The following is a 17,759-nucleotide window of genomic DNA, read 5'->3' as shown; positions in this document are numbered from 1 at the left end:
CATTCAAGGAACATGTGCGGACACAGCAAAATAAATGCACCCAGGTACTTTTCTGTTCTTCACTTTCTGCTGTTTATTTAGGTAAGCTTATCTGAAGGGGTGTGTGTGCAGAAATAAATCCTTCCTTTTGTTTGGAGCATAGTGTTTTCTCATTAGAGGGCTCCGTTCCCTCTAAGCCTTTCAAATATTCATATATTTTTTCATATATTCTTTCCGGACTAATTATGCACAAGGCAAGCACCTATGTTTGCTTTTGATTTGTGCTGCTCTGCATTTTCCTCTTAGATATTAGATTACACACAGCGAATGCTTTCTCACTCACGCACACCCTTCTCACTTATCGGAGGGGGTTGGGGAAAATCCATTTCCCAATAAAATATTCTTAATTAGAATACATCTGTTCTCTGCATAGCCTCTTGGGAGGGGCAGGGGGAACAGCTTGGTGGCAAGGATCTCCTTATGTCAAGCACAAATTTCATATAGACTTGGCATCAAGTTCAACTTAAAAGCAGCTCAGTTTGAAATGCCCAACTTTCCTGAGATTGCTTCAGCAAAACATTAAGCCCATAATGAATGTCAGCTGTGAAACAAAAGGTCCCAAGACAATGGGATAGGTTGTTGAACTACAAAGTGGGTTCTCCTTCATGGAGAGCCCGTGTTGCGGTGGGAGCAACCATGACATCCCCTGTTGCTGGGCGGGTTAGTTTGGATGGCCACGGATTTGATTGGGCACCTCCAATGTTGCTGGGGGAAATTGATTGTTGCAATTTTATTTGATTGATGGGGGTGCTATATAGGTCCCTGTGTGCAGCGTTGAGCTTCTTCTTTTCACTGTGCACATCGGATTACCCGCCCACCCTCCCTTTATTTAAGATTTGTTTGTGCTGATCTTGCTATGCCTGTCATGGGGTCATTTGCTTTGGAGCAGGGGCCTGGTAGGAATTTTACCATTTGGCTGATTGGCTGGTGCCATTTGGGTTTTGCCTACTTCGTAGCAAATCGTCACAACTTGTAAGGTTGCAGTTAGGCATTGGTTAATTTTTGGGTTGGTGGAGGGGATGTGGCTGTGCCTGCCTCTCCAATGCTGCTGCTGCAAGGGTATTCCATTAAAGGAATCCAAGGGCTCGCCATGATTTTGTCCGTATCCCTGGCAAAGGGCTAGGGCCATGCAAGAACCCCAGGGAGCCCTTGGGGAGAGGGGAGAGCCTGGTGCCCAGCTTTTTCTCTCCCCAAAATTGTTTACCCCTACTGACTTCCTCATGGGTGCGGTTGTCAGTTCTGTTCCTACCTCCAAGTGGGGACCGATAGTCGCTAACCAATGCATAAGCAACCACTCACTTACTGTAATTCAATAAAGTTGTGGCCAAAGTTATGCCAAAAACCAAAACAAAAATGATGTGTGAACGTGTTTTTATTCAGGGGTGTCTTGGGGGTCCTCGTCACGCAACGCCCAGCATCCCTGAAGATTGGCTGTCTGGCTGAGGCTGATGGGAGTTGAAGTCCAACATTTGGAGGTCCACAGTTTCCCCATCCCTGCGGTAGAGCCATCACTGAAGATATGGCCAGGAGGAGGAGAACAGCCAGATATACCGTATTTTTCGCTCTATAACACGCACCTGACCATAACACGCACGTAGTTTTTAGAGGAGGAAAACAAGAAAAAAAAATTCTAAATGAAACAGTGGATGTATGATTTTTGTGGTTCATGCTGTGGCCACAGACATGTGATCTGACGGTGAGTTTGGAGTAGCCCAAGGCAAAAATCCTGAGGATCCATGTGGATCCATGCTTTGTAACCATGTTTTTGCACCACTGTGGCCCCAGTCAACAGTGGGTGCATGATTTTTTTGGTGCAAGATGTAGCCATGGACATGCTATGTGATCTGATGGTGAATTTGGGGTGACCTAGTGCAAAAATCCTGAGGATCCATGTGGATCCGTGCTTTGTAACCACGTTTTAAGTGGGGAGGGAAGGAAAAGCACTCAAGGGACAAGGAGCATGCGTGGGGTGTGTGGAGAAGGATGCTGCTAATAATGCAGAAGAGGGGTATAAGGGGAGAAGGCTCCTCTCCTCTCCCACTTTGCTCCTTTAAAGCAAGCAGGCTCTGCTTTTCTCCCTCCTCCCCGCTCATCTCCGGCTTAGCGAGCTGAAAAACTTTGCTGCTATGTAGCGAGCTGAGTGGGGAGGGGAGAGGGACAGAGAGCCTGCTTGCTTTAAAGGAGCCAACCGGACAGGAGCCGCTTACACTCTTCTCCTCTCCCGCTTTGCTCCTTTAAAGAAGCAGGCTCTCTGTCCCTCTCTCCTCCCCACTCAGCGGCTCTTCTCCCGCTTTGCTGTTTCAAAGCGAGCCAAGGAGGAGGGAAGGAAGCGGAACCATGGATCCTCTGCTCAAGACTGCAGCTGATTCCCCCCCCCACCGCCACCCATAGGCATTCCCTCCATAACACGCACAGACATTTCCCCTTACTTTCTAGGAGGAAAAAAGTGAGTGTTATGGTGCAAAAAATACGGTATCAACTGTTCAGAGCCAGACCAGGACTGCTGAGACCCTGGTTATTATGCAGAAGGTGCATTTTTCCTATGATGCTAGAGTATTATTTAAAAACTGCTCAGTTGCCTTTCCAAATAACCTCTTCCTAAGGCAGATCGCAACAGATACTCTAATACCCAAACCTAACTGTGCAATCAGAAGCGAGTCCCATGTATCCAATGAGAGTTACTCACGAGTAAGCACATTTATAATTGCAGCCTACTTTCACTTTATGTTTTTTTACTAAACTGGTATTTTGAATTGTTCTTGCAGCCTTGCTCATGGCTAAAACGTTATAGGGCAAAAATATCTGGGCAATATGTACAGGTAGAATGTTTAATGGCCACGTGCATTTGGAGACAGGTTTTTTGCAATTTTTAAGCATATGCATTTTTACTTGTTAGGCAGCTATTTTTGCAGTATAAATTTGCATTGATCGCATTAAGTTATTTTTGCCCAAGCGCTTTCAGCCGAATCTTTTGATATATACCTGTGTGTGCAACGAAGAAGCATCAAATCCATTAGACAGAGCGAGCCATTCATATTTGCAAAGCAGGGGAAAAGCTTATTTTCTAAACTATATATTTTTGTGTGAGTTGATTCACTTCTAACAGATGGGAGCCGAAACCAGAGCTCCCATTTTTAACCGTGCTTGGCTATTTGCTATTAATCTTCTTGGCCTAGAAGTTGGGTGTGGGAAATGATGGATCTGTGCTGATCTGCCACAAATACACTAGAATTATTAGAAAGGGATGACGTTTTAATAGCGGGTCATTTGTGTAATAATGGGGAAGAGAAGGTGGGGAGGGGGAATGACTTTTGCATTAAAAAAGGAGGGTAGGATGGGGGGGAGAGAGAGAGAGAGCGTCTAACTGGTTCAAGCTTCCCTGGAGTGGGAGCTGCTGCAAGGATGAAGAGAATATGTAAATAAAAACATCCGAGCTAGTCTAAAAATGAGAAATGGGAAACTGTAACACAACAAAAACATTTCCCAGAGCAGACATTCTGGCTCAGCGCCAGGTCTTTAAAAACCACTGTTAATAATGGCGTAGTAGCTTGCCTTGGTAAGGAAGCAGCTGTGAAGAGAATCACTTCTGCATTACAAGAACAGGACAAAGATTTGGAACATTAATGTCCCCATATGGGGAGGCAAGTGGGGGGGGGGGGAGAAGAGAGGGAGACCTGGAATCCTTCCTTCCCTTTGCCTTCTGCAACCAGCAAGCCCAGATCCTGCAGCTGGGTCATGCAGATTTTCAAAAATGTGCATGATTTAGATATTTCGGTTGCATGGCAGGGGCCATAATCAAGCAAACAGCTGCGCTGGACCGCTGGATAGCTCAGCTGGTTCAAGCGTGGTGCTGATAACACTAAGGTCGCAGGTTTGATCCCCATATGGGATAGCTGTATACAGTGGTACCTCAGGTTAAGTACTTAATTCGTTCCGGAGGTCCGTTCTTAACCTGAAACTGTTCTTAACCTGAAGCACCACTTTAGCTAATGGGGCCTCCCGCTGCTGCCGCACCGCCGGAGCATGATTTCTGTTTTCATCCTGAAGCAAAGTTCTTAACCTGAAGCACTATTTCTGGGTTAGCAGAGTCTGTAACCTGAAGCGTATGTAACCTGAGGTACCACTGTATTCCTGCATTGCAGACTTGATGATCCTAGCTTTACAAGTCTTTGATGCAGGGATTCGCCTCTGTTTCCCTGACGTTGGAAGAGCAGACAGAGGTGCATAAAATCAGGACCGTCAGGGAGAAAATGAAGAGGGTGAATTTTCCCTTCCTCTCTTGCTGTCAGGCCCGGGGGATTCTCTCCCCCCCCCCCCGGTAGCATCAGAGAGCAAGGAAGAAACAAGAAAGTATTTATGGTTTTATTCAGTCATCGTGGTGCAAGACAAAGAATCCTGTCCTTTACTCCATAGTGGCATTGCTCACTCTGAGCTCCTGCCCTTCTCTCCCCAGCAACAGCCCTTGGCTCTTCAGGGGGGGGGGGAGTAGTCAAATGTCCTTGAGCCCATTGCTCTTGAACTCTAATTGGGCGATGAGATCTCGGGGAGTTTGGCTCTTCTACGCTTTCCAAGCTGGCTGTTCTCCCCCTCCTTCTCCTAACACCTCATAACTAAGCTGTTCTGAGTTCTGCTGTAATTCAATCCTGTCTCCCTTTTTTCTGGAAGCTACTGGTGGAGAAGGGGGGGGGCAATCTCCACCATTCCCTGTCCTCCTCCAAGGGAAGCAGAGGACAAGGAGGGGGCGATCTCCAACCCTCCTTCTCCCCCTCCTCTTCGGTCCAGTCCCTGACAATACTGGGTCATCCAATTAAGATGAATGGTAGGAGATTCGGGACAGACCAAACAAAGGGTTGCTCCACACAGGGCATAATTCAACAGTGGAACCTGCTACTTGCAAAACAGCAGTGGTCACCAACTTAGATGGCTTTCATGGGAGGTTAGATAAATTCATGGAGCCTCGTGCTATTAATGGCGATCGGTAGGATGGCCAAGCACTGCCTCAAGAGCTGGAGGCAATATGCCCCTGAATACTAGTTAATATAATTAAAGCTATGGTTTTCCCAGTAGTGATGTATGGAAGTGAGAGCCGGACCATAAAGAAGGCTGATCGCCGGAGAATTGATGCTTTTGAATTATGGTGCTGGAGGAGACTCTTGAGAGTCCCATGAACTGCAAGAAGATCAAACCTATCCATTCTGAAGGAAATCAGCCCTGAGTGCTCACTGGAAGGACAGATCCTGAAGCTGAGGCTCCAATACTTTGGACACCTCATGAGAAGAGAAGAGAAGACTCCCTGGTAAAGACCCTGATGTTGGGAAAGATGGAGGGCACAAGGAGAAGGGGATGACAGAGGATGAGATGGTTGGACAGTGTTCTCGAAGCTACCAGCATGAGTTTGACCAAACTGCGGGAGGCAGTAGAAGGCACGAGTGCCTGGCATGCTTTGGTCCATGGGGTCACGAAGAGACAGACGCGACTAAACGACTGAACAACAAAATGGGAGCAGGTCCACTGCTTTCAGTACGTCCACAAGTATGTGGAAACAAAACAGCCTTGAGCCCCAGGGCTCACCTTATGTCCTCATGCATTACTGAATGGTGTATTTCAAATTACTGGAGAAGGAGGAATGGTATCTTAAGATGTTGGAATATGCAGCGTTAGCAGGTCTGATCCAGATGATAGAACGTACATGGAAGATTGGAAAATATTTGTAGATTACGGTATATTAGAAGTCAGTGTCGGCAGGTAAATACGTTAGCAGGATTAGAGTAGAGGTGAGGTGAAAAGAAGATGAGAAGGGAAGGGAAGGTATGGAATAGTTAGCATATGCAGAGCAGATGGGTAACTGAAGACACCATGGAGGGAGGGGGAGGGAAATCGAGACTATTGGGAGTGTTTGGATGGTTATTGTATAAATGTGAAATATGTAACAGAAAAGCAAATAAATTTTTTATATACAAAGTGGTATCTTTGTGTGGGCCTGGCATGACTGTGTAGCTTGGCTGGTCTCACTTTCTCGTCCCAAGAAACTCCTGGTTTGCAATAACTGGCCCATGGAAGAGGCGAAAAAGATCCAATGGACATGTCTATCCTTTCCGCATGTTTCTACATCATATCCCATTGTGAAACCATTCTGAGCTGCCCCCAAATAATGTCTTGCAGTGTGGAATATTATTGCATCCAACTTCCTGTCCCCCTAGAGAAAGGGGAATAGGAGACTAGGAAGGGTCCGGTGTCTTGTTTTGAGGAATATGAACTTTGAAAATTTCCATACTGATCTGCAGCTCTTGGACTAATATGTGGATTGGAACTTAGCTACCCACCAGAATCTACCCTTCGAATGTTTAAACCATCAAAACACACATATAAATGCGTACTTTGAATGAAAAGTACACGTCTACACCTCAAAACACCTCTTTAAATCTGTCAACTTCAACTGGTCTCTTGTGAGGGTAAGTCAGATACCAGCCATTGAGACCGTTCAGAACCATGAATATCTTGGAAGTTGAAAGAAACTTTTCCCTTCCACCAAGCACTTTGCAACTCAGAAGCTGGTGTGCATTTCTCTAAAAAAAAGAAATGAGCGGCTCGTACATTTTTAACCAAGACATTTGGAGGCCTGAGTGACCTTCATGTCAGAAAGTGAATGATGCCTTATTAAATGAGTTAATATTCACAATGACACAGACAAATCCCTCCTGATAAAAATCTCTTTTATAGCTGTGACCTTTCGGATACATCTTTCCTGGAAGTGTGGGAAATGGCTGCCACTGTCAACCACTCTGACGAAGGCCGCGGTTTCTCCCTCCCCTCCCCCCGCCTTACCTGTAATAACAATCTCTCATCCCCTATGACGGCAGCTTGATTCCAATCAATCACTTCGGAGAATGGCAGCTCCCATCCATTGCTGAGCATCACAGGAACACAGGCAGCCTGCGTAGGCAATCATTAAAATCAGGAAAATGGAAACAATTGCAGCAAAGGCACGCTGCCCCTTCCAAGGCCCCGTGGCAATGAAATTGCAGCCTATTCTGAAGAAATGGGACTTTAATAGAGAATTGTGTTGGAAAGTATTGTGGGACCATTGCGATGCCACATTTTGAGGATCACTGAACCTTGGGTCTGGCAGGTCCACTATTGGAAGGCTCATATACTCAGACCACAGAGAGAGAGAGTGGGAAGCCTATCAACGGAGTGGCCCTTGTTTATTCTCTCTAATGCCTGGCTACTTGCATGGGTACACACAGATTGGTACAGGCCCATTGGTACACCCCTGTGTGGCCTTGCTATTGGGTCAGAAGGTCCAGCAAATGCAGAACACGGCAGCTACATCGCTGCATGGGCCACCCTATCGCAATCATATTGCACCGGTTCTGGAGGGATTGCCATGGCTACTGATTTGCTCCTGAGCCAAAACGAAGGTGCTAATTTTAAAAAATAATAATAGGATTTTTATATTAAAGATTTTCAAAACATGGAAAAGTACATGGCACCTCCACTTTCAATTCACAGAGTCTTTTTCACGGTTCATTTACACATAGTGAGAGACCCTTTTGTCATAGACATCTTGCAGCTGGGGGGAAAGAGAGGGGGGGAGAGAGATGGGGGTGTTGTTCTTTCATTCTGTCACACAGTGTTAGCGTAGGGGGTTATGTCAGCATCATGCAGGTAGGTTCTTTGTGTGTGTATACACCCACCCATCCACCCACTGAGAGAGGTTACGAGGGATGAAGGTGCTTTTGTTGATATACAATGCCCTAACGACTTCAGGTCTGGATATCTGGAGGAAGGCCTGCACCCACAAAAGACCTTCCTGCATGTCGAGGTCCTCAGAAAAGGCTCTCCTGATTTTACCGACCCCAGTTGAAGCACATTCCATGGCAACCCAGTGGAGAGGGCCTTCTCTGTGGTGGCACCCAGCCTATGGAATTCCATATCCTCTAAAGAAAGTGGGCCTAAACTCTGATGAGCTTTTGGTGCCTCCTTAAAACTCACCTGTTCACCCAAGCTGGCTATTAATTCCTAGCTTGGTTATATCAGTGATTAGCATTTTAGATTTTAATATATGGATTCCATTGTATTCTATTTATATCTCTCTGTAGCTCCAGCACCCACAGAGTGTGGGGGAATTCCAGCTGGGAACAGACCTTTCCTGAAGCCCTTCTCCACAGGGCTGCTTCCAGCAACTTCATTTTACAGCTTTGGTCATACTCTCTATCTTGGCCTTTGATGGTTCAGGCGTTTTGTTTTGTGGGATCCAAATTTGTAAATGCGGCATCTTTCCTTTTACGGCATGGCCTCCTGCTCCTCCACTTGTGTGCCATGGTAACAGGCTCATTTCCTTTCCATTCACAACTGTGCCATTCACAACTGACCCTACCGTTTCCAGTGCCTGCTGTTTTGAAATCCTGGTGGATCAATGCGGGGTCAAGGACAGACGTCACCGCGGCAAAGCAGAACCCTCCCGACCCCAGCCTTTTGCTGCAGAGATGCCCTTTATTTTTTAACAGTTATTTTCATGCCATTTTAACCCTGGGCGTGCTCTCCCCTGCAGATCGCTTCCCTGTCGCCTGCCTGTTCAAAATCCAACCTAATTGATGCCGTCACTTAAAACTTACTTAGTATGCAATGTGAAAACCCGGGCAGAATTTATAGGCAATTTTGTCTCGGCTGAATTAAAACAATGAGCTGTATTATTTATTTCCTCCTAACTTCCTGGTTGGATGAAGTCAGTGTTTCTCCAGGAATATAGATTCTCTCCCCCACCACCCAACTCCCCAATTTCAACAAACCCTCTTAGGCTAAGTTAGGGTTACCAGACGTCCCTGGTTCCCGGGGACAGTCCCCAGATTTACAAATCTGTCTCCGGACAAATTCCATCCCTGGAATGTCCCCAGATTTGCAACTCCGTCCCCGGGAAACGTGGCAGCGGCAGCCTGGTAGCACAGTTAGCTCCTGCTGGCTTCAGGAGTTGCTCGCTACTCGCTGCTGCTGCCACTGCCAAACGTGAACCGGGGACGTCTAGTGGTACAGATCTCTTGCCCCCTTCCCCCTTTGTTTTGAAAGATCGAGGGAGGCTCAGGAGTCATGGGCGGATGGCTGTTGCCCAGGAGGGGCACAAGGCGTGCAGTTTCTCTGCCAGGCAAGGTGCAAAGCCCTTCTTTTGCACCCTGCAAAACATAAATGTGCAGTGTTTTTTTTAAAAAAAACTGGGCAATGGCTGCTCGCTTGCTACTCCCAAGCCTCCCCCCGAGCTGTCAAAACAAAGGGGGAAGGGGGCAGGAGATCAGGGAAGGCTTGGGAGTCATGAGCCGGTGGCACGCCATTGCCCAGTTTTTTAAAAAACTGCGCATTTATGTTTCACAGGGTGCGAAAGAGGGGCTTTGCACCTTTATACAGTGGTGCCTTGCAAGACGAAATTAATCCGTTCCGCGAGTCTCTTTGTCTTGCGAAGCACGGCTATTAGCAGCTTAGCGGCTTAGCAGCTATTAGCGGCTTAGCGGCTATTAACGGCTTAGCGGCTTTAAGAAAAAGGAAACAAACTCACAAGAACTCGCAAGACGTTTCGTCTTGCGAAGCAAGCCCATAGGGAAATTCGTCTTGCGGAACGACTCAAAAAACGGAAAACTTTTTCGTCTTGCAAGGCATTCGTCTTGCGAGGCATTCGTCTTGCAAGGTACCACTGTACAATATGTATGTGTGCTTGGGCCCAGGGTTTTTTGCCTCACCATCCCCACTACTGACTCCCTGTTGCTACTCAGCTTTAAAATAAAAAAGTGTCCCCTGATTCATTGAAAAAAATCTGGTAACCATAGGCTAAGTCAACCCAGCTTTGGTGCAGGCAAAATAGCTGCCAACTGCTCCTGAAGTAGGAACGCCGGATTATGGACTATTAGGGAAATGAAATCTCCAATCCGCCTTCCTTTTGCCTTGCTATCACACAGCACAGAATTCCAGCTGACATGAGTGCTAAACGGCTTTAAGTCTCCAGTCAAACGGTTGATCTTACCTGCAGGGCCTCCAGGAACCTGAAGGATCCCAGCCTCCGGCCACGAGGGACGAGACAGAAAGTGGCATTGTGCAGCATTTCACGATAATCATACCTAACAGGAGACAGAGGGGGGGGGGGAATAATAAATTAACAATGAGCCCGGGAGTAACTGTGCATGCAAATGTAAACATCTGGTGCTGCACATCTGGTTAGACTCATCGCCGGACCAGCTCACATCTGCAAAGCTGGCATCGCATTAGGGGAGAAACAACAGGAACAAAAGGAAAAGAGAGAAAGGAAAACAAATGTAGATGGCAATATGACAGCAACTCAGTGAGCTGAATTGAGTCCCCGTCCTCAGTGCTGGATTTACATATAAGCTAAACAAGCTATAGCTTAGGGGCCCCACTCTCTTGGGGCCCCCCAAAAAACTTAAAGAAAAGAAAAACACCTGGTATACATTGCCAAAATATAAGATAAAAACAAATAAAATAAAACCTACATACAGAAACAGTGTTTTGTGTTGTGTAGGTTCCTACGATGTAAGTAATGGGGCCCCGCTTGCTAGCCTGCTCCCTAAAATATCACTGGTTTGCTCATTTCTATATATAGGCAATGACAAACCTAGACAGCACCTTAAAAAGCAGAGACATCACCTTGCCAACAAAGGTCCGTATAGTTAAAGCCATGGTTTTCCCAGTAGTGATGTATGGAAGTGAGAGCTGGACTGTAAAGAAGGCTGATCGCCGAAGAATTGATGCTTTTGAATTCTGGTGCTGGAGGAGACTCTTGAGAGTCCGATGGACTGCAAGAAGATCAAACCTATCCATTCTGAAGGAAATCAGCCCTGAGTGCTCACTGGAAGGACAGATCCTGAAGCTGAGGCTCCAATACTTTGGCTACCTCATGAGAAGAGAAGACTCCCTGGAAGAGACCCTGGTGTTGGGAAAGATTGAGGGCACAAGGAGAAGGGGACAACAGAGGATGAGATGGTTGGATAGTGTTCTCGAAGCTACCAGCATGAGTTTGACCTAACTGCGGGAGGCGGTGGAAGACAGAAGTGCCTGGCGTGCTCTGGTCCATGTGGTCACGAAGAGTCGGACACGACTAAACGACTAAACAACAACAATATATAGGGTGCCTACATTCTGCATGTGTAAACGGCTTCAGATACCTATTAGGTCCATAAATTACCATATAGCATATATTCAACACAAAAACAGCACAGACAATTTGTTGTTGACAAAGGACAGCTGGACATAGAAAGGGCCCAATTACCTTTAGTAGCTTAGGGCCTCATCAAACCTAAATCTGGCCCTGGCCGTCCTACAGATTATTTCTGTTTAAAAGCAATGGAGGACGGGCAGACAAAAAATGGGGGGGTCAAGGAGGGTCGGTTGTGGTGGGGGAGTGGGAAACATCCCTATTTTCACCTGAGGAATGTTGAAGGGTGTGGGGTTTGCAGTGCAATGCCGTCACTGGTAAGAGAAGCAGAGAATAGGGGCGACTTTTAACGGAGGTTCAAGAAGGCAGAGAGACTAAATGCAGGGAGAAAAAACCTGAGAGAAAGCATGAGAGAAAAAAGAGATGGAGAAGAATTTGGTTTGGTCCGCATTTTTAAGTGAACGGCCCTCATTTTTACCTCCTGGGTTAGTACATCAATTTGAACGGAATTCTTTGGAATTCACTTTAAAACATCATGGATTACTGTGGAAAGAGGATGGGCCAAACACATGGAAAAGCGACATGTGTCGGAAATAGACGACCCATCTCACTAAAAGGGAACCTGGGCTTGGAATTTGTCCTGCTTTGCTGTTCTTTGTAAACACGACAAACACTGCAAACAATGTCTATTTTTCTCGTCTTGGGATTTTTGGTTTCGCGTTGTAAACTACCCTTGGGAGAAGCTGGGATTAATATTATGTCTTCATATCACACACACAAAAAAACATACAGCATCTCTTTTGACTAAGCAGCAGAACAAAAACCATTTGTTGTTTGGAAAACAGTCTTGAGATGCATTTCTGAGCTCAACAGATGCTATTGCAATTTTTGTCGCTAGAATGATCTTGGGGTGAGGAAGGACTGGCTCCGATTAATGTCGGATTGTTATCATTTTTTAATAAATCTACGTTTGGAATATGTGATTAATGAATTGATTTAATGCACCCCATTAAGTCACTCATGCTTTCCATTCTGGAAATATTGATGCAAAAGTTGCCCCACGAAGGCATCAATTTATTGTCACTGGAGAAAGAGGCTTGACAACCAATACAGCCAACCAAGAACAACTAGGCACCAAGACAATCTCACCTTAATCAACCCAGTAAAGGATGAAAAATGGCTAGAAAGAGTCAGATTGTGTAACTGTGGGCCAGGAGGGGACAAATTAGCTGGGCTAGGGAGGGAGTAAGAGCAGTGTGTGTGTGTGTGTGTGTGTGTGTGTGTGTGTGTGTGTGTGTTGTGATGCAAGACTGGTTTGGAGAAGAAATTTTGGCAATTAAACACAGAGGACCGGTGACCCCCGTTTCTCAAAATTAAAGCGTTTAGCTAGACCCTACTGCTTTCTTTCCAATTCCATCAATCATTTCAGAACCATTTACCAAAAACACACATCAAATCCCTAACAGTTTCAAGCCAGTTATTAGCTAATTGTGCTTTTGGCAAACCTGCAAATGGCTCTCAACTTGCCAGCCTGCTGGTTCCAGAGACAAAAAAGGATCAAGATTGAATCTCTCCTTGCCCCCCCCCCCGCCCCACCTCACATCCCTTAAACACACACACATGCACCTTCCTTTTCTACAGAGATTTCTGTACTCTGCAAATAGTATAGTAAAATAGTAAATTTTTTACTTTGACAGTAAAATCCTGCACAAAAACTTCACAATGTTAATAATCTCATTTAATCATAGCCTGCAGACACTGAATGTTTTAAAGGTATTCTCTCTCTCTCTCTCTCTCTCTCTCTCTCTCTCTGTGCGTGTGTGTGTATGTGTGAGTGTGAGTGTGTGTGATACATCTATACTGTACATGGACATATGCATTTCTGCTTTTATATTTAGTCTCAAGAGGCTGTGAAGACTGCAGTAAACTAATTTTCACTTACAGGCCCCATCATTAGGAGAGTCCCATTTGCTGAAAGTAGTGTGTATAACTTGCATGGGAATAAGTGTGGTTGTATGGGGGAAAGCCATTTGGAATGGATTAAGATTCTCTCCACCATGACCCAACTTGGGGGGGGGGGGACCCCTTCTGTCGTGTTATTCCAAACTACAGAAGATGCAACTGATAGGCTGTATTTAAAAAGAGTAAAAACCTGGTATGTGTGCACCTAATCTCATCCCGTCTCCCTTTTTATATCACCTTTTAAAAAATCAACTTTTTCTTGAACCTTCTCCCTTAAGGTAAAGGTAAAGGAACCCCTGACCATTAGGTCCAGTCGTGACCGATTCTGGGGTTGCGGCGCTCATCTCGCTTTATTGGCTGAAGGAGCCGGCGTACAGCTTCCGGGTCATGTGGCCAGCATGACTAAGCCGCATCTGGCAAAACAGAGCAGCGCACGGAAACGCCGTTTACCTTCCCGCCGGAGAGGTACCTATTTATCTACTTGCACTTTGACGTGCTTTCGAACTGCTAGGTTGGCAGGAGCAGGGACCGAGCAACGGGAGCTCACCCCGTCGCGGGGATTCAAACCACCGACCTTCTGATCGGCAAGTCCTAGGCTCTGTGGTTTAACCCACAGCACCACCTGTGTCCCTCTCTATCCTTCTCCCTTAGATTTAAACAAAACATTGTGACAAACTATAGCACAGTTACGCTGATCCAATTCCAACCAGCCAACCAAATCCATATACAGTGTGTATGGAGAGAATTCTAGGAAGTCTACTATGAACAAGTGCCAACTGACCCCCCAAATGTCTATATCTTAGAATCATAGCATTGTAGAGTTGGAAGGGACAACAAAGGTCATATTCCACCCCCTCCCCCGGATTTTTTTTGCCCAAGGTGGGGCTCAAACATACGACCCTGAGATTAAATGTCTTATGCTCTGCTGACTGAGCTACCCCAGCTGCTGCATCTGTTCCTTTTAACAGCACTGAAATTTGCAGAAACCAGCAGGCGAGGCTTTTCCAGATGTGGTGAGTATCATCACCATCTTCTCATGCCTACACATCTGGCTGCACTTGGAAGCAGAGGAGCAAGGGCTAGTAAAAAAAGCTGCCAGTAAAACACTGGAAAGGGACGAACAGAAGTGCCTGTGAGCTCTCGTTTGCAGGCACGACATCATTCTGTGTCACCAGGCTTATAAAACAGGGCAGCACGTACTCTGCACTGGAATAAAATTAAATCTACCTACCTAGGCATTCCAAAATCAGCACAACGGAAAAGCCAAATCCCACAATCTGCACAGGTTATGCAAACCGGGAGAATGACAAATTGCTTTTTATTTTGCAAACACCCTGGCAACCTTTATGCATTTTCAGCAATTGTTTGCTTAGTCATGGAATGAGCCACAAGAGACCCCAGATGCTCAGCCTCCAACCACTGGAGATCTTAGTTACAGTGGTGCCTAGCAAGACGAAAAGAATCCGTTCTGTGATTCTCTTCGTCTAGCGGTTTTTTCGTCTTGCGAAGCAAGCCCATTGACGGATTAGCGGATTAGCGCTATTAGCAGCTTTTAGCGGCTTATCTGCTGATCGGATCAGCTGATAAGCGGCTTAGCGGCTTAGAAAGGGGGGGGGGGAGAGAAAAAAAAACCCAGCAGGAACTTGCAAGACATTGTCGTCTTGCGAAGCAAGCCCATAGGAAATTCATTTTGCGAAGCACCTCCAAAACGGAAAACTCTTTCGTCTAGCGAGTTTTCCGTCTTGCGAGGCATTCGTCTTGCGGGGCACCACTGTAGTTAGTTGGTTAGGCAGCCACCCATCTGGTTTCAGAAGTTCCTCAAGCATATCTCCACATCCATAGGGACTAGAAACTTGCCATAAAAACGGAAAAGAGAAGAAAGAAAGCAGAGCTATTCAGGAAACCGGACCCAGATTTCGTACCATATTCTGCGTTCCTGAGGAATCACAGCATACATCCCACCCTGCTTATATCAGCAGGATAATTAACAACACCGATTTCTTTTTTCTCCGCATGGACAGCAGATTGACCTTACAATTCAACAGCTTGCTTGGCACCATTCATGGGAGGAAAGCCACATTAAGAAGAGACAGTTAAAAAACTGAAGTTGCTATCTCCCCATTTCTAAACACCAGCCCTTTTTCTCCCTCTCAGTGTTTGTCGCACGATGGGAAAGTTTAACGTGTACTAGAATAGCTTCCCCCTTTAGGGCTAATATATGCCAGTCCTATATTTCCCATCATTAATGTGCTAAAAATGTGAAAATCCAGTTAATGTTCTGGATAGCTACAAGCTCTGCAAAATGTCAGTTTTAGAGACGACATAAGAAAGAAAGCAATTCAAACTCTTTAAAAAAAAGCAGACTGAGAAATGTGAATGTGGCAAATTTTCTCTGCTGGAACATCTTTCCTCCTCTATAAACTCGTCTGCTACTGAGATGCAGATCCTGAGGTTTTTAATGCTGTGTCACCGAAAGTCTAACCACCTACCTCTACCCTTCAAACATGGATAGCCGTGTGAGATGCTCAAAGTAGAGCATGATGGGAATATCTACACTTGCTATTGGTCCAATCTGGGGATGGCTTCATAGCTCATTGGTAGAGCTTTCGCCTTGCACGCAAAACATCCCAGGGTTCGGTCTGACTTGTAACTGGCACCCCCTTTGTATAGGGCATACTAGAGATGGGAACACAACTTCCTCTCTTCTCAGGTCTCACTCCTCTTGTCCTATGTGACATGCTTTGTTGGGCTCTGGAGAAAAGGAGAAGTTGTCTTTCCCTTTCTTTGGCTGCATTGGTGCAAGGCAGGCCCAGAGGGGGAGCCCACCCCCTCATCACAGTCTCTGTCTGCTTGGGAGGGATCCAGAGGTAGAGGATGGAGGAGGAAAGCAGGGGTCAGTTTCGTCTCCAGCTAGATCAGAGGAACTCCGTTGTGTCGTTACTTTCTGTGAATAACATCTAATCGCATTACGAGTCTCAATTTATTTCCTGCCCTGTGGATGGCCTGTGCTTGCCCGACAGCTCCTTGACACCTACTGTACCAAGGAAAAATTCATGTTTACAGTGGTACCTCAGGTTAAGAACTTAATTCGTTCTGGAGGTCTGTTCTTAACCTGAAACTGTTCTTAATCTGAGGTACCACTTTAGCTAATGGGGCCTCCTGCTGCCGCCGCGCCGCTGGAGCACGATTTCTGTTCTCATCCTGAAGCAAAGTTCTTAACCCAAGGTACTTTTTCTGGGTTAGCGGAGTCTGTAACCTGAAGCGTCTGTAACCCGAGGTACCACTGTATAGGAATCGTCCCCTGTCCTAACTGGAGAAGTCTGAGACTGAACCTGGCAACTTCTTGAACACCAAACATGTCCTTTGCCACTGGGCTGCAGACGCTCCCCAAGAAAGCAGAAGAGCATAGCTAATGGATGGGCAGTTGGCCACCTCTCCTTTACCTCCTTCAAGTGGAAAAACGGGCCTGGTTTGGTCCACCTGTATACCTACTGTCTCATCTCTATCTAGATCCGCTCGTGCTTGCAGACCTCACACAGCATTTTGGCAGCGGTTTCTATAGGTTAATTATGAATTGTGAGTAATTTGGGAATTCCAAAAGAGGAAAAAAAGAGAAAGAGTTGGCACCATGCGTGCGTTCACATCTTATTAAGAGCTGAATATCTTTAACAATATCCTACTTAGGAGCTGTCCCTGAAGGGACAGGAGATAGACAGTTGGTAACCTTTTAAGAGAAATGGATTAGTTCATTATATTAGACTTGGAAGGCGATCAAGGAAAATTTGAGGCCACTTTTGGAATACAATCACGATATGAAGGTAAAGTAAGGGCGGGGACTACCCAGAGACATTTTAATCAAATTATACAGCAATGGACTTAAGAAACTAATTGAGCAAGCCTTATGGCAAAATAAAATAAAACGGGGGGAATAAAAATCCGAGTCTGCTTTAATCAGGCAAATATCCAAGTGTTTTTTTGAACTTCTCGCCAGAAACATTAAAGAAGCACGCAGTGCAGTCCCTGCTGCGTTGACCCACTCAGTGAGACCCACTGAGCTCATTGAGGCGACTCCCTAGTGAGTTTGCTTTAGGATTGCAACGGGAGACAGCTTTAAAGTCTGGGAGTACAGGCTCGGCACAAAACAAAATCAGTTTGCAAGGTGCATTTTGCACCAGAATAAATTCATTTTACATGGGGAGAAGGACTGGGGGTGGGTGTGCAGGGCCGTTTCAAGGGAATGTTGAGGTTGGGACCCCAAGAAAGGTGAAGGGCCCGCTGAGCCCAAAGCCCAGGTAGATTAGAGGCAGCACGAGGGAACCGAAAACAAATGCCATAGATATCTACCCTACCGAATCGTGCAAACCAACCCAAAGGGTAACGCTTCTGCCGCCAAGTGCTGCCCCGTGTGGTGAACCACTGAACTGCAAGTAGCGGCTTGTCTCCGTCAGGAGTCATCTGGTGAACCAATCAAGTAAGAAGTATAAATGGGTCCCTTTCGCAGCACTGAGGCCTCCCTGAGGTTTTGTCAAGACATTGAGGAGAACCACGGGACAGGACACCTGTTCCTGCCAGGGGAAAAGGGGTGAGTAAAGATCTACATCAG

The 17,759-nt window shown here is 46.1% G+C and overlaps 1 protein-coding gene and 1 long non-coding RNA gene across 2 annotated transcripts in view; both read right to left on the bottom strand.

The window, feature by feature from the left end:
• EXT1 (exostosin glycosyltransferase 1) overlaps positions 1-17,759 on the bottom strand; it is a 270,793-nt gene that overhangs the window by 28,524 nt on the left and 224,510 nt on the right. The window contains exons 2-3 of the mRNA XM_083516713.1: positions 10,049-10,142; positions 6,865-6,972 (exon numbers count right to left, since the gene is read on the bottom strand). Coding sequence (XP_083372839.1) covers positions 6,865-6,972; positions 10,049-10,142 — 202 coding nt within the window. The remainder of the gene's footprint in view (positions 1-6,864; positions 6,973-10,048; positions 10,143-17,759) is intronic.
• On the bottom strand, positions 9,247-10,037 carry LOC310713283. The gene is made up of 2 exons (XR_014529184.1): positions 9,720-10,037; positions 9,247-9,428 (listed from the first exon to the last, which is right to left on the bottom strand). It is a non-coding gene; the product is annotated as an uncharacterized lncRNA (long non-coding RNA).

Source organism: Podarcis liolepis (genome assembly GCF_965112155.1).
Source record: "Podarcis liolepis genome assembly, chromosome: 8".
Classification (NCBI taxonomy): Eukaryota; Metazoa; Chordata; class Lepidosauria; order Squamata; family Lacertidae; genus Podarcis; species Podarcis liolepis.
Note: the sequence above shows the minus strand (reverse complement) of the source record. Positions and strands in the feature narration are given on the sequence as shown.